The sequence below is a fragment of the Enhydra lutris genome, unplaced genomic scaffold (assembly GCF_002288905.1).
Source record: "Enhydra lutris kenyoni isolate GAN:26980312 unplaced genomic scaffold, ASM228890v2 scaffoldscaffold43, whole genome shotgun sequence".
Lineage (NCBI taxonomy): Eukaryota > Metazoa > Chordata > Mammalia > Carnivora > Mustelidae > Enhydra > Enhydra lutris.
Window position 1 is genome coordinate 1,830,940 of NW_019154127.1, and position 15,601 is coordinate 1,846,540.

Below are 15,601 nucleotides of genomic sequence, written 5' to 3' on the forward strand. Positions count from 1 at the left end.
ATCTGGAACTGATACCACTTGATACCTGAAAGAATATGAAACTCAACTTGTGAACTCATGTTCCAACAAGGTGATATTGGTATAACTCTTATTTTTGTAATTTTATGCTAAATTTGCTTATCTGTTTTCCTAATAAATTTGAATTTCCTTATAAATATGAAAAAGAAAACTTGTTTAATTAATTTATTATGTAGAGTTTGATTTTCTGGGTTATTAATAGAATAACAATTAATTTTCTTTGGGAAATAATTTTCCTCAGTATTCATCTCATCTTTGCTGTACTGATTTTAATATTTGTGATTACAGAAAAATCCCTGACCTTTGTAAATCTTAGTTTCTTGTCTGGTAAAGAGAGGGGAACATATTTTTTTCTTATAATGATTTTAGCTCTATACTTCTTGCCTATAGATTTCTACAGTTTCTTAATTAGTACTTCAGGATCCTTCCAATCTCAATAGGGACCTGGCATGTTGGGGAGAAGTTGACTTCCCTTAGGTGGCCAGAGATCTATGAGTGCTGATATTGTCAATAATTTTCATTTATACTGCTTAGATACGACATATGGGATTTTGTCAGGTGCATGCCAAACCTACAATGCAGAAAGTCCTAGGTCAATTCTCTCCACTGGAATCCACACAGAGCCCTAGCTTGACTTATTCCTAGTTGCTCACAGCCCTATCAACCATTCAGACCAGGCAAAGAAAATTGTATTTAGGAATGGAAGGGAAAATAATATGGTTCAGGTTGCCCCATTGCTCTGTTCAAAAGATTTAGAATCTGCCATAGATATGGGTTAGTATCAGTATTTCAGCAAGTTATTTGACACTAATTTTTATAGGTTCATAATAGACAGGAGATATTGCAGTCTGAGAACATATTACATGAACATAGCTGAATGTATAAAATCTTACCTTCTGCCTTCAGGTTTCTTTTTTAGCTTTTATATATAACATTCAATCATGACTTTGAGAGAGAAGTTGTAGTGGGTTGAAGCTTACCAGGCTAATCTGCTGCTAACAGAAAACAACAATAACAACAAATAACAATCTTTCAAGATTTTTAACATACCACAACATTCAAAATGTCTAAGATAAAATATAAAATCATATGATGTACAAAAGCCTAGTAATTGTGATCAGTTCTTAAAGGGGAAGAAAACTGAGACATATCCCACTCTGGCAAATACACTAAAATGGCCCACATTTTCCCCACTTACTGATATTCACACCCTTGCATTACCCCTCCCACTTCTGTATGACAGGACCTGTGGCATCGTCTAATCAATAAAGTGTAAATGGGTAATATGATATTACTTTCATGATTACGTTGCATGAGACCATAATGTCCATCTTTCTTACATATTTTCTTCTTTGCAGGCTATGATTAAGAATATAGCTATGTTGTGTGCTGCCTAATGGAGGTTCACTTGGGAAGGAATTAAAAGTGGCCTCTGGCCAATAGCTGGCAAGAAACTGAGACCCTAGGGGAATATGGATGGCTCAGCAATTTAAGCATCCAACTCTTGACTTCAGCTGAGGTCATATTTCAGGGTTGTGAGATCAAGCCTCGTGTCAGGCTCTGCACTGAGTATGGAGCCTGCTTAAGATTTTCTCTCTCCTTCTCCTTCTGTCCCTCCCCTCTTCATGTTCACTCTCTGTCAAAAAAAAAGGAAAGAATCTGAGGCCCTCAGACCCACAATCCAGGACTCACTGAATTGTGCCAACAACCACGAGAACTTAGAAATGGGATCCCTCCCAAGTCAATCTTTGAGTCAATCCTGGGTTTCAGACCTAGATGACACCTTGACTACAGCCTTGTGAGAAATCCTTAAGCAGCAGAGCCAGCTATGTTATGTTGAGCAGAGACTAAAAAAAATGTGAAATAATAATTTTTAAGTTGTTAAGTTTGTGGTAACAACAATAGGTAGACTACTATAGATGCAGGGCTCAATCTCACAACCCTGAGATCATGACCTGAACTGAAATCAAGAGTTGGACACTTAACCCTCTAAACCACCCAGGTGTTCCTAAGCAACTTTATAAGTATGATCCATAGGGTACAGATAAACACTGAATGAAAAGAAAAGGAAAAAAAGAAGAGATCTTCAACAGAGAAATAGAAATGTAAAAAGTGCCAAATGAAAAGTTTATAACTAAAAATATACAATATCTGAAATGTTAAAAAAAGATCCTTTCGATGGGTTCACTAGCAGAACTGAGATATCAGAGGAAAGAGCCAAAAATCTGATGATAAATCAGGAGAAATTATGGAATTCAAAAACAAAAACAAAAACGAAGGGAATCCAACTATAAACTATGAAAAAAAGTCTCAGGAATTTGTAGGACATACAGAAATTTCTGACATTCATAGCACTAGAATCTCAAATGCAGGGGAATACAGATTGACACAGAAATCATATTTAAAGAAATAATGGTTGAAATTTTCTCAAATTTGGTAAAATTCACACATTTAGACAGTCAAAAAGTTGTAAATCCCAATTAGAATAAACAAAAAATTATGTCCATATGCAAATGAACCAAAGTGAGTTTTCTCCTTGATGAGTCAGAAATGCATAAGGTTGAGTTGTCACACAAAGAAATTTGTTTGCAGTAAATAAGGGAATCATGGGGAATGTCTTCCAAAGCCATGATGCCCCAAGAGAAGATGAACGGATTCTTTTTGTTTAGGGTTATGATGAATATTTAGATAGTGAAGCCTTGTTGTGTATGTAGAGGCGGGCATGAGATTGCTCATACACCTTAAGGAAACATACCTAAACATACATCGTATGCTATGTAAATTAGCCTGAGTCTTCTCACTGGGCAGAGATATTAGTATTATAATGAGATAAAGGTGATTGTACGTCATTCCAGAGGTCATCCATGGTTCATCTGCACAGGTACAAATCAGGTTTAGCTCAAAGAGTCTGGATGGTCTGGACAGATGGGAGATTTTGTCAGAGCAGTTGCCATCACCTGGGGTGGTTTGGGGTCTCATTTGTCTGAGTTAAGTAGAAACCCTGAAAGAAGAGTTTAGTGAAAAATGTTTAAGACAAATGTTAGTGAGTACAAGAAGGTGGGCAATAAAGGCCAGGTCTTAGGGTCTCTAGCTGGTGACACACAGACATCATAAACAAAAAAAAAAAAAAAAAAAAAAAGAGAAATTCTTGAAAGCAGGTAGAGATAAATAATATATTAAATATAGGAAATGATGGATTTTTTGGTCAGAAACAGAGTCCAAAAGACAGTGGGAAATATTCCTAATGTGCTGATAGAAAAGAATCCTACATTCTATTCTTAACGGTATGCTTTAGGAGCAAAAGTGAACTAAACACTTTCTCTGTTAAAGGAAAACTAAGAGAATTTGTGTCCAGGAGATTTTTTCTAAAAGCTACGCTAAAAGAAATTTTTTACTCTAAAGGAAAAAAATACTAAAAAGATAGTTGGAACTTCAGAAATAAAGGAAGAGCAATAGAAAGCTTTATACATTTGGGTAAATAGATTATTCTTTCCCTCTTAAATTCTTCAAAACATATGCAACTATTAAAAGCAAGTGTTAAAATATTTAATGAGAGGTTTTCAAGGTATGTTTAGGTATGTTTCAAGGTATGTTTAGGTTTAGGTTTCAAGGTATGTATATATACACACACACACACACAATAAATGTATTATAAGTAGGCAATGGTAAAGAGATATTTAGGCTTGTAAGGCTTATGCCTTTTACTTAAAGTAGCAAAATATGAGCTCTGAGAACACTGTGAAATGTTAGTTGTGTATACTGCAATCCCAAGATTAACCACTAAAAAATATAGAGATATAGCAAAAAGTCACTAGATAAATTAAAATCTAATATTAAAAAACACTCAAATAATACAAAGTAGGCAGTGAAATGGAACTGAGAAATGGAGAACAGAAACAAATAATAAAATGATAGAACTAATTCCAACCATATCAATAATTAAATAGTATGTGACTATTTAAATAATCAATGAAAAAAAGAGATAATCAAATTTGCTAAAATTAGACCCATCTATATATTGTTTATAAGAGAATCATATAAAATATAAGTGTGTGTGTTTGTGTCTATGAGAAAAACTAAAGGGATGCTAGAAATATTTTGAACTGAATGAAAATTAAAAGAGAAGTTGCCAAAATTTGTGAGATGTAAATCAAACAGTGCTTGAAGGGAAATTGAATAGGTAGTAGTCAGAAAGTTCTCAAATCAGTAATCCAAGATTCCTACAAAATAATTAACAGAGAAGTACAAAAAGAGGAAAGGGGAAATAATACAGCTAATAGCTGGAATCAATATAATTTAAAACAGAGGGTAGAGGGGAAAAAAGTGAAGCCAAAAACTGATTCTATGAAAATTTCAATTAAATTGATAAATCTGTAACAAGACTCACAAAGAAACAAAAGAAGACACATTTACCAACAGTAGTAATAAAATAGGGACATCACTACAGACCCTATAATCAATAAAGGAACATAGGGAACAATATGTTCATAAATTTGACCACTTACATGAAATAGACCTGTTCCTTAAAAGGCAGGACATTGCCAAAAACTTGATCAAAAGGAAACATATCATCTGAATAGCCACATAACTCATAGGAAAATACATTTTGTGATTAAAATCTTTCCAAAAAAAGAAAACTCCTAGTTCATATAATTTCACTGATTAACTCCACCAAACATGAAAGGAAGAAGTAATACTAGTTATATGGAATCCCTCCAGAAAAGAGAGTAAGAAAAAGAGGAGGGAATGTATCTCCATCTATTTTATGAAATCAATATTACCCTTATCCCAGATCTAGGAATTTGGATGTCAGAAGTGTTCCCACCATTCTCTAACTGATAAGCAGGACTCATAGCCCCTAGATTGTATAAACAATGTATTTTTAGCCAGACACATGTTTTCATTCTGGAAGAGTGAGATTTTGCTGGTGCCTTTTTTCACCTGTCCCCAGTTAAAATTTTGGGCATTGAGTCTCTAATAGGCTTCCTTGAGCAGAAATATCACCCATAGAAAACTTTATTTCTGTTGCTGGGGGAAGAGCGAGCTCTGTGTAGCCCCTCCTGGAGGGAGAGAACATCACAACATCTTCACATGGGTACCTCCAGAATCTGCCTGTTTCTTTTTCCCTTAACTAGCTATGTATCATTACTACCTTGCTATAATAAATCTTAGCCAAAAGCATAAGTATATGCTGAGTCCCATTAGTCCTTCTAGCAAATTTCCAAAACTGTGAACAGTCTCCAACACAATATGGCCTTTTGGAAAAGGCAAAAGTATAGGTTGATTTAAGAATCAGTTATTTATAAGGTTTAGGAGTAAGAGGAAGGCTTGATTGGGAAGGGGTTTGGGAAAGGCATGAAGAACTTCCATAGTGTTTTCCAGAGTGGCTGCACCAGTTTGTGTTCCCATCAACTGTGTAAGAGGGTTCCCCTTTCTCCACATCCTCATCAATATTTGTTATTTCCTGTGTTGTTAATTTTAGCCATTCTGACAGGTGTGAAGTGATACCTCCTTGTAGTTTTTATTTGTATTTCCCTGATGTGAACAAGTTGAGCATCTTTTCTTGCCAGTTGGAATGGTATGGATGGAGTTGGGTGTATTATGCTAAGCAAAATAAGTCAGTCAGAGAAAGACAAAACCATATAATGTCACTCATACATGGAATTCAAGAGATGAAACAGATAAACACAGTGGGGAGGGAAAGTGAGAGGCAAACCGTAAAACACCCTCTTAACTACAGAGAATAAACTGAGTGTTGCTGGAGGGGAGGTGGACAGGGGATGGGTTAAATGTGTGAGGGGTATTAAAGAGGGCATTTTTCGTGATGAGCACTGGGTGTTGTATGTAAGTGATGAATCACGAAATTCTACTCCTGAAACTAGTATTATACTATTTGTTAGCTAACTGGAATTTAAATCAAAACTTGAAACTACCAAAAAAAAAAAAAAAGAAAGAAAGAAAGAAAGAAAGCATGAGGGGTTTTGTGGGGAGAATGATGGCACTGTTTTGTATCTTGATTTTGATGGTTGTACCACAACACTATGCATTTTTCGAAGTCACAGAGATATAACCAAGGGAGTGAATTTTTCTGTCTGTAATTTTAAAAATTTAAAAATAAAACATTAAAAAAAAGATTCGGGGAGGCATGGAACTTTGCAGATGGTGGTTTGTGAAGGGAAAAGATATGCAGAATATTTACCATGAGCTAAGCAACAATAAACTAATTGACAAATGCTGTACCATTTAGTCTAAAAACTCCTAGCAACAGAGACATAATAGAACTGTTAGAGGAACTGAAGTAGAAACAGCAAAAGAATATATGTCAAAAACAGATAATCACAACCTTTCTTGGTATCAAGCAAATACAAAATTTTTTTAAATAAAATAAAATAAATTCTGGGAAGCCTGGGTGGCTCAGTTGGTTAAGCCTCCAATTGTTTATTTCAGCTCATGTCATGATCTCAGGGTCCTGGAATAGAGCTGGGAATCTATTCTCTAATATATAATCTAATCTGGGCTCAGCAGGAAATCTGCTTGAGGATTCCTTCTCCTTCTCTCCCTACCCCCAACTCTTTTGCTTATAAGCACACTCTCTCTCTCTTTCTCTCTCAAATAAATAATTCTTTAAAATAAGTAAATAAAATAAACCCTATTACTTGTAATAAATAGAAAGGAAACCAAGATTTTTATTTCAGGATAGCCAAGTTTATTAAGGAACACTGGGAAACAGAATGATGCATGAAAATTATCAAGGCAGGATCAATGACTAGGTAGAAGTACGTAAGTGAGTTCACAGGATGAATTATCACATTCTGGCTTTTCATGAAGCAAAGGTTGGGAATAAATAATTATGGGTTTTAGATCCAGACAGGGACCACCCCATTCCACAAATCAGAATTATCTCAACCTTGTGTAGGAACACAGGGCGTGGGATTCAGGACAGGTAAATCATGATGTTACATGTGTGGGAGAGAAAAGTCTCCCAGGGCAACCTCAATAGTAGCAGCCAAAGCCAGAGCGGTAGCCAGAGCTACAGCCATAGCCACAGCCACAGAGGGAGCGAGACCCATAGCCGTAGCCACAGCCATAGCCACAGCCCAGTCTGCGGAAGCCACAGCCATAGCTGGAGCCATAGCCATAGCCCAGGCCTCCGTAGCCACAGCCTCCATAGCCACAGCCTCCGTAACCACAGCCTCCATAGCCACAACCTCCGTAGTAGCTGCCACACATGGTGTTGGTTGTTGAGGTTGTCCTTGAGTAGAGGAGGAGAGGAGAAGTGTCACTTCAGTGTGGACAATTCCCCTGCAGAGACTTTTTATATACCCTCAATGTGGGTGGGATCCACCACAGGAGTCATGCCACTGGCTAATCTTATGACTAATCTAATTAGTTTGTTGTTTCTTAACCATAAGATAAAACCTCAGAGGAATTAAAGAAATTTATTTTATTTGGTGACTCGGGACTCCCCCAAAACAATTCAGTGTCAGTAATGACAGGAGATAGTCATACACCCAAATCCCTGCATTACACCAAATCTCATTTTAATCTCAATAAACATGCATCATTTCAAGAAATGGCATTTGCAGCAGGCCAATTTTGACTTGCTCTTGGCACAAAATAAAACCTATAGTCTTCTCCCTGTCTTTCCAAAAACTAATAGCACACATTTTTGACCAATGAGTCTTGCCTCTACTTTGTTTCAAAACACTTTTCCCTCTTCAGTGTTTCAGCTGTCTCTCCACCTTCAAAAGGATGTGTCACAGAAAATCGCAAAGTCAATTCATCTCTGTAATACAATTCAGAAAGAGCCAACTTATTCACATGTCTTGAAGAACTACCCTGAGCCAACTGCATTTCTGGTTTTTTACTTATACAAATTGTTTTTTTTTTAATTCTTTATGCCTAATTCTTCTTCAGGACACTAAAAATAGTTTATCCTATGGATTGCAATTTCTGATCAGAACCTACCGCCAGAGAGAGTGATAATAATGGATCTCATTTTACTGAGACATGTATCAATTGCCATTTTCAATTGATACCATTTTTAACTTTGAAAATTTAATAATTTTTGCCAGTTACATGCTTATGGGCTTTACTGTATCTGAAATGTCAGTGCTTCCCATTTTTTTTTTTTTTTTGTAATAGCTCACTGGTCAACAGGGATATCTGTTCACATTTGGGGATATATAATTATCAGCTGATATTCTGACTGATATTTTTTAAATTTCAGATAGTTATTTTTCCCATGATAAAAAGAAAAGTTCATTTATAAAGGCATACAATGTTAAATAAGTAGTCTATTTTTAATCAGGCACAAGGAACTCTCCTAAATAATCATTGATATTTTTTTTTACTTCATTCTTTTCACTGGATGGTAATCTAGGCTACTAGGGGGTACAGAAAAGCCAAGAGAATCTTGTTATTGTCTGAAAACAGATAGATTTTATGTCTTTGGGAAGAGTCAGGAAGAAGGTATGATTATGCATATAAATCCATAATCAATGACCAAAGTGGTCACAATACAATGATGTTCTGTGTTTTAAGACTTTTAGCAAATATCTCTTCATTAACCTTAAAGTATAACCAAAGAGTGTTAAGGTTGGGTTATCCAATAGTGAAGAGGGTTCAAGACTGGAAACCATTCAAACTTCAGTTTACCTTCCCCTGGAATTCAGTACCCAAGATCTTTGTAATTCATTCTGTTCATCTGCTTTGATAAGTAATTCAAATTAGTCAAATGAAAATAGCCTCTAAATAGAACAGAGCAACGTTTTTATATGAATAATCAGGTTAAACACAATCACTTATCCATTTATCATGTATTTTAATGTATTTTCTATTTATTTTTATTGATAAGTATATTTCCACAAACTAAAGACATTATGATGGTTGCAGATCATTTCATTCCCTCCTTCACTGAGATAATAACTATTAGAAAATCTCAACTACATCAGATACTTGTTTCAAATTATCATACTTTAGATTTCATCAATCACTTATCATTCAACTGAGAATAATTTTTTAATAAACACTAGTTGAAATAATGTGATTATCATTTTTTTTAGACTTAAGTCCTATACATTGAATAAATTCATGGACCAGAAAGGTGTATGACTAAAATCTATTAGTTAACAAAATAATTATTTAACAAGTTTTGCAAATAGTTAAGATGATTTTGGATGGTCCCCTCTATCCCATAACTATCAACATCTGGAACCAGAATGGTACATTTATTACAACTGACGGACCTATATTGACACATTATTATCACCCTAAGTCTATAGTTTAAATTAGGGTTCACTCTTGTTGTTATACATTCTGTGGTGTTTGACAAATGTGTAATGACATGTAGCCACCATTGTGGTATCATATAGAAGAGCCTCACGGCCCTAAAAATCTTCCATGCTCTGTCTATGTATATACCATAGTATTCTTTTTTTCTTTTTCTTTTTTTAAGTATTGCTCCCTAATGCTCTGAAATATGATTAATGCTAACTATCTCTCATGGAAAACAAAGCAAACATTAAACAAATATTTCCCCAAGATAATTCCCATGAGTTTCCCAAGGTAACTCCTTAATTCACTATTCCTCTTCATAGAAATTTCAAAAATGTATTTATAAGATTACTGCTTCCATTGTCTCATGTTCTGTTCCCTCAAACATTTAGACTGTTGACCCACCACTCCACTGAGGTGCACCTTTCATGTCTTGACAAATCCAAATATGGTTTGTTTCTTTGTATTCATTTCATCAGAGCTCTGAAAATTCAGGTCAGTTGAATTCTTCTTTCTTGACAGATTCTCTCTCTCTGAATGCAATACACTGTACTTGCTTACTTTGCCTCCAACATCATCTTTCCAGGAATTTTTGTATTATCTTCTCCATAATTTGACTTCAATCTTACAGCATTGTTTTTGACCTTCCTATGTTCTTTATCTTCACCCTTTTTATAGATGTCTAGTCAACTGTCTACCTGATAATTCAATTGTTATCTTAAATAGTCATCAGAAATGTAATATTAGCCACAAACAGTCCATGACCCCCTCATAACACCAAATGTATTCTCTTCTAATATCTCAATCTCATGGCTCAAGAAAAATTAAATTACACCCTTTCCCTGGAGCATGACTACATAAGCTTCCCATTACATTTAGAATATCCAGCAATAAACTATCCTCTTTGACATCATCTCCTACCGTTTTCTTTCTCATTTTCCATATTCCAAACACAGTGACTCTTCAGCATCTCAGACCAAGTTATATCTCTCCTTAAGACCTTTGCCAATGTACAGCTGACCCCTTTATCTGGAAATTGCAGCAGTGGGAATGGTTGAATCCTTCTCTTTATTCAGGTTTCAGTGAAAGTGCCATCTCCTCAAATTCTTTTGTGACCACTCAAATTAAAAATAACTCCCCCAGGGGCACCTTGGTAGCTAAGTTGGTTAAGCGTCTGTCTTCAGCTCAGGTCATGATCTCAGAGTCCTGGGATTGGGCTCCCTGCTCACTGGGGAGTTTGCTTCTCCCTCCCCTCTCTCCCTCTGCCCCCCCACTCACATGCTTTTTCTCTTTCTGTCTTTCTCTCTCTCTCTCAAATTAAATAAATAAATAAATAAATAAATCTTTTTAAAAACAAAATAATTAAAAATAAATAAACAAGATTTACTCCCCCAAGTAACAAATAACCTTATTCAACCCTTTGACTTTTATTGTTTTTCAAGTATTATCAGAATTTAATATATTTATTTCAGAGTTTATTTGCTATTGTGTCACACACAAAAAAATAATAAGGGAAAAAATGAAAAAAAAAAATCAACAAAGTAGAATAGCTTTCTAAACTAAGATTTCTGGTAGAATACATATTTCCTCTCAATGTCAAAGGCCCATGTAGACAAATGGCACAAACTGAGCCATAAAAAAAGAAGACAACTCTGCCATTTGCAGAAACATAGATCAGCCTGGAGGGCATTATGCTAAGTGAGATAAGCCAGACAGAGAAAAATAAATACTGTATGGTATCACTCATGTGTGGAAGCTAAAACAAAAACAAAAGGCAATTTCATAGAAACAGACAATAGAATGGCATTGGCTAGAGGCTGCAAAAAGAGGGAAATGGGGTGATGTTCAAGGGGTACAAGTTTCATTTTTAAGTTCTGAGGAACTATTGTACAACATGGTGACTATAGTTAATAACAGTTGTATGCTTTAAAGTTGTTGAGAGAAGATCTTATACACTCTTACTGTTTTTGAAAACTAACCTCTGTGTTCCAGAGCTGAAATAAAACATGAAGACAGAGTTTGGGGATTAAGAGGAGCAACAGGGGACACCTGGGTGTCTCCGTTGGTTAAGTATCTGCTTTTGGCTTAGGTCCTGATTTCAGGGTCCTGAGATGAAACCCCGCCTTGAGCCCCCTGCTCAGCCGGGAATCTGCTCTTCCATCTCCCTCTGCTCGCCCCACTCCCGCCCCGTCCATGCTCTCTCTCTCAAATAAATAAATAAAATCTTTAAAAACTAATAAGAAAAACAATAGTTTTATTACTTTGCCAGGCAAAAGAGGCTGTAGCAGACTAATGCCTTCAAAACTGCAGACCCACTTGGTTAACAGGCTGAGGGGTTTTGTAGGAAAATACAGGACCTGGGTGGTGTCCATAGGAATCTGGTAGGTACTGTACCAGCTGTGCACATCATGACTTCGAGGTGGTTTCCTGACTCCGCTGGTGCTGGCCATCTTAGTCACCTTACTAAGTATACATCAGGGTCAGTGAAATGTCAGTATCAACAGGAAGTTTCTGAAACAAAGGAGTCTCAGAAAAACAAGTGAAAGGGAGAGGGAGGCTTCAAGAATTTAAAAAAGTAAAAATTTATTCAGCTTAAAATCAAGCTTTGCTTAAACTACTAGTGTTTCCATTCATCTTTATGTTTCCATAGCAGTGTCATTACCACACACTTAAAAAGAGTTAACGATGTAAGGTGATGGAAGTTCTACTAGCTATCTTGATCTTCGTAATCATTCCACAATGAATATGTACATCAAATCATCATGCTGTACACTTGAAATGTATATCATTATATTTGTCCATTATTCTTCAATAAAGTTTAAAAAAAGGAATTTCCTATCATATCTTTAAGAAATCAAATCAGTGATTACCAGAGGGAAAGTGGGGGAAACAAGTGATGGAAATTAAGGAGCACAGTTGTGATGAGCACCCGGCAATGTATGGAAGAGTGGAATCGTTATATTGTATGCCTAAAATTCATACTACACTGTATGTTAAGTAACTGGAATTTAAATAAAAATTTCAAAAAATTCAAATCAAATCAAAAACAATCATAATAAAAATAACAAATACAGATGAGGTTTGCATTGTTCGTAAGCTCTCATGGAAGCTGGGTTCTTAAGTAACCAAACACTGTAATTAGGAGATGGGTTTTGTTTTAGTGCCACATGACACTACAGCAACAGAGTCCTGAATACATTGGTTATGAAGAATTCTTCAGATTTTTTTTTTAAAAATGTCCATCTGTTTGGAGATGAGTCTATCCTGCTAGTGGTCTTCCCACATACCACTCAGGTTGTATAAAAGGCCCTGTGCAGATTATGAAATCCAAACTCAAGGAACTGATTCTGCTCCTCAACTGAAGCCTCCACTCCTGACACCATGTGCTACTATGGCAACTATTATGGCGGCCTGGGCTACGGCTACAGTGGCCTGGGTCATGGCTATGGCTGCGGCTGGGATGGCTATGGTCATGCCTGCTACCGTCCATGCTGCTTTGGAAGATACTGGTGTTCTGGCTTCTACTGAGCTGTTCTAGTTTGCTGATCCCTGGGATAGTTCCTGTTGTTATTTATATAAAGATTCTCTATTATATTAGTACTATTTTTCTATTCTAACACTAATATCTAAAATCCTAGGCCACCTACGATAAAAGAGTCACCAACTCATGAACTATCTAGAATATCCAATGATTCCGTGGGGTAAAAATATACATTCATTTTGGTATATGTGCACAAATACAATCTTGGGAAAATTCTGATTTTATTTATTATTTATTTTTCATTAAATGTAAGTTCATTTGCAAGTGTATAGTATTTTTTACATATATTCATTTACCTTCATCACTTCTGAGTGTAAGTGTGTGTGTGTGTGTGTGTGTGTGTGTGTGTGTCTGCATAGCTGCTATTTTTCTGTTTGCTAAAGTCTGCTCCAAAGACATGAACTCATTGGCACTTGAAAGGACAAAGGCATTGTTCTGAGAACTTGAACAGCTTGCAAGAGGAAAGCATGAGCGTGACTGAAATGGATACAGAGTGTTTACTGATGAGGCACCAACAAGCATCTTCTAGAGTTTACTCTTTGTCCCATTCAGGTGCAGGCACAACTCATGTTATGTTCAATCTCTTCTATCACCACTTCTTAAAGACAATAGCTGGTCCTGAAGTCTCAAAAACAAAACCAAATTAAACAGCAGAGAAGATTAGTTGGACAAGCTAATGTCTCTTTTCAGCTACAAATTGGTTTCTAAGCAGTAATTGACAATGACCATCTCTGTCCTGTGTTACCCATTTTACATTGCCCTCATAGTTTGTTGCTTCCGCTGCTGGTCTAGGTAGCTAAAACTGTATCCCTGAGAAGTCTTAGCCCTCCTCTTAGTTCTTGTGCCTTTATACAACAGTCCTTTGGGAATAGAAGCAACCCCAACAAATCCTATGAATTTCTGACATGTCTCTTCAGACTCCCACTATACAGTAGAACTGTATCTCTTCACAGTAATCAATACTGTAATTAATTTCTCTGCTGATCTACTGGTCTGCGGAGCTCACTCTTATCAGGTAGGCAAAAACGCTATAGCGATTTATTAAGTGGGTCCCAGGGAGCGATGGTGAGAGAGAAGTTTTCTTCAACAGGTTTGTTTGTTTTGTTTTGTTTTGTTTTTCCTCAGATCTCTATATTCTACATATTAGGGACAGGGCGACATTGGTAAAAATATATATATATATAGTCTACATTGTAGAAACAATACCAAATCTCACAGAGTATAATCCTTTGATCCTTCATTAGCTGCATTTTAAGAAGCCATTTGAGGGAAATTGGAGGGGGAGATGAACCATGAGAGACTATGGACTCTGAAAAACAACCTGAGGGTTTTAAAGGGGCAGGGGGTGGGAGGTTGGGGGAGCCTGGTGGTGGTTATTATGGAGGGCACACATTGCATGGAGCACTGGGTGTAGTGCAAAAACAATGAATTCTGTTACGCTGAAAAGAAATAAAAAATAAAATACAGTTACCTGTTTAAAAAAAAAAAGAAGCCATTTCAACTGGTTGCTGTGACATATGTTAAGATGAACAGATCTCATAACCACGGGTGCATTATTTCATTTTCTTCTCAGAAGAAAATTATTTCATCTTCTTCTCAGTCCACAGCAATGTTATGTGGGACCCTGTGATGATAAATAAGCCACCACATATCTGGTGATGGTCATGACCCTGTGGACAGTAAAGGCAAACTCATACCTGAATATCTATCATTCCTATTAAATAGCAACTTCCATCTATATGGAAGGAGTCTGATAAAAATCAATTTGCCATCAAGACCTGGTTGGAATCCTCTAAGTGTGGTGCTCCATTAAGGGCTCAGTGAAATACTCTGGGGCTTGCTGATTAGATATTCCAACTCCAATCCATTTTGTAAAAGGAAACCCATCTGGCAGTACAGTAATTCTATTTCTGAGCCCCCTTGAACATGTGCTGGTATTGCAGGTAACAAAAGCTGTTAGACATTTCCTAGCTGAGTCACTGTCCTCCTGGTTGTTTAGTACAGTCTTCTCTGATGTAGTTGCACTATGGTGAAACTGACATCAGACTCAAATATCTACATAATTGTATCCACTCTGATATGTCCATCTACACAATTCCTCTTCAGATTTCTTTGTTTAAACCTACTCTTTTTGACCCCTGACAAACTAGCCAAACTAATAATAACTTTCCAGATGTCTTTGTATCTTCTTACTTCAGACCACATCTCCCTCCACGTAAAATTGAGTATACTGCATGAAAGTTCATGAAAGTTCTGCCTACTGGGAATATTTCCCCCCCTACTATTCTTTCTCAGAGCAATTCTTAGTGCAACAAAAGTCCATTTTCAGGCGAATTCCAACATATTAAGAAGACCCATCCATGAACCATACCTGGTGTATTCTTGCTCTGCCCTTTAGTCATTGGAACAGCCCCATTGGGCTATAACAGTGAGCTTACCAAAAGGCTTTAGGGTTAGAGGTAGACTTTGGGCTAGATAAGCTTTTAGAGAGATAACAAGTTCAAATCATTCATGACCTTTGCACCTGCTCCAACTGACTCTGAATCTATATTGTCACTTAACATTAGATTCCTGCTGCTAAGTCTACCAGAATTTATAGCTTGGTGGATCTGAGAGTACCCAGTCACGAAGGTCAGCACCATCATCATTTGATGTTACCTAGTGACAGATGTTCAGTCTCTGCTTGGGTCTATTAGTATGCCAGGAGCTTCTTTTTGAGCTGTGAATATATTCTGCTGCAATATGGCTTTGCTCCAGAAACCTAGC

General features: G+C 36.5%; 2 protein-coding genes across 2 annotated transcripts; one reads left to right on the forward strand and one right to left on the reverse strand.

Moving 5' to 3' along the window:
• Window positions 1–7,011: 7,011 nt before the first annotated feature.
• On the reverse strand, window positions 7,012–7,248 carry LOC111155661 (keratin-associated protein 6-1-like). The gene has a single exon (XM_022515954.1). It carries the CDS (start codon window positions 7,246–7,248, stop codon window positions 7,012–7,014), a length of 237 nt encoding a protein of 78 aa, XP_022371662.1.
• Window positions 7,249–12,675: 5,427 nt separating this feature from the next.
• LOC111155641 (keratin-associated protein 20-2-like) lies at window positions 12,676–12,822 on the forward strand. Its single transcript, XM_022515913.1, has one exon. The coding sequence runs from the start codon at window positions 12,676–12,678 to the stop codon at window positions 12,820–12,822; it is 147 nt and encodes a 48-aa protein (XP_022371621.1).
• Window positions 12,823–15,601: the final 2,779 nt, after the last annotated feature.

Bases quoted from the DNA above. Each gene is read 5' to 3' on its own strand.
- LOC111155661 (XM_022515954.1), bottom strand. From the start codon at position 7,248: ATGTGTGGCAGCTACTACGGAGGTTGTGGCTATGGAGGCTGTGGTTAC.
- LOC111155641 (XM_022515913.1), top strand. From the start codon at position 12,676: ATGTGCTACTATGGCAACTATTATGGCGGCCTGGGCTACGGCTACAGT.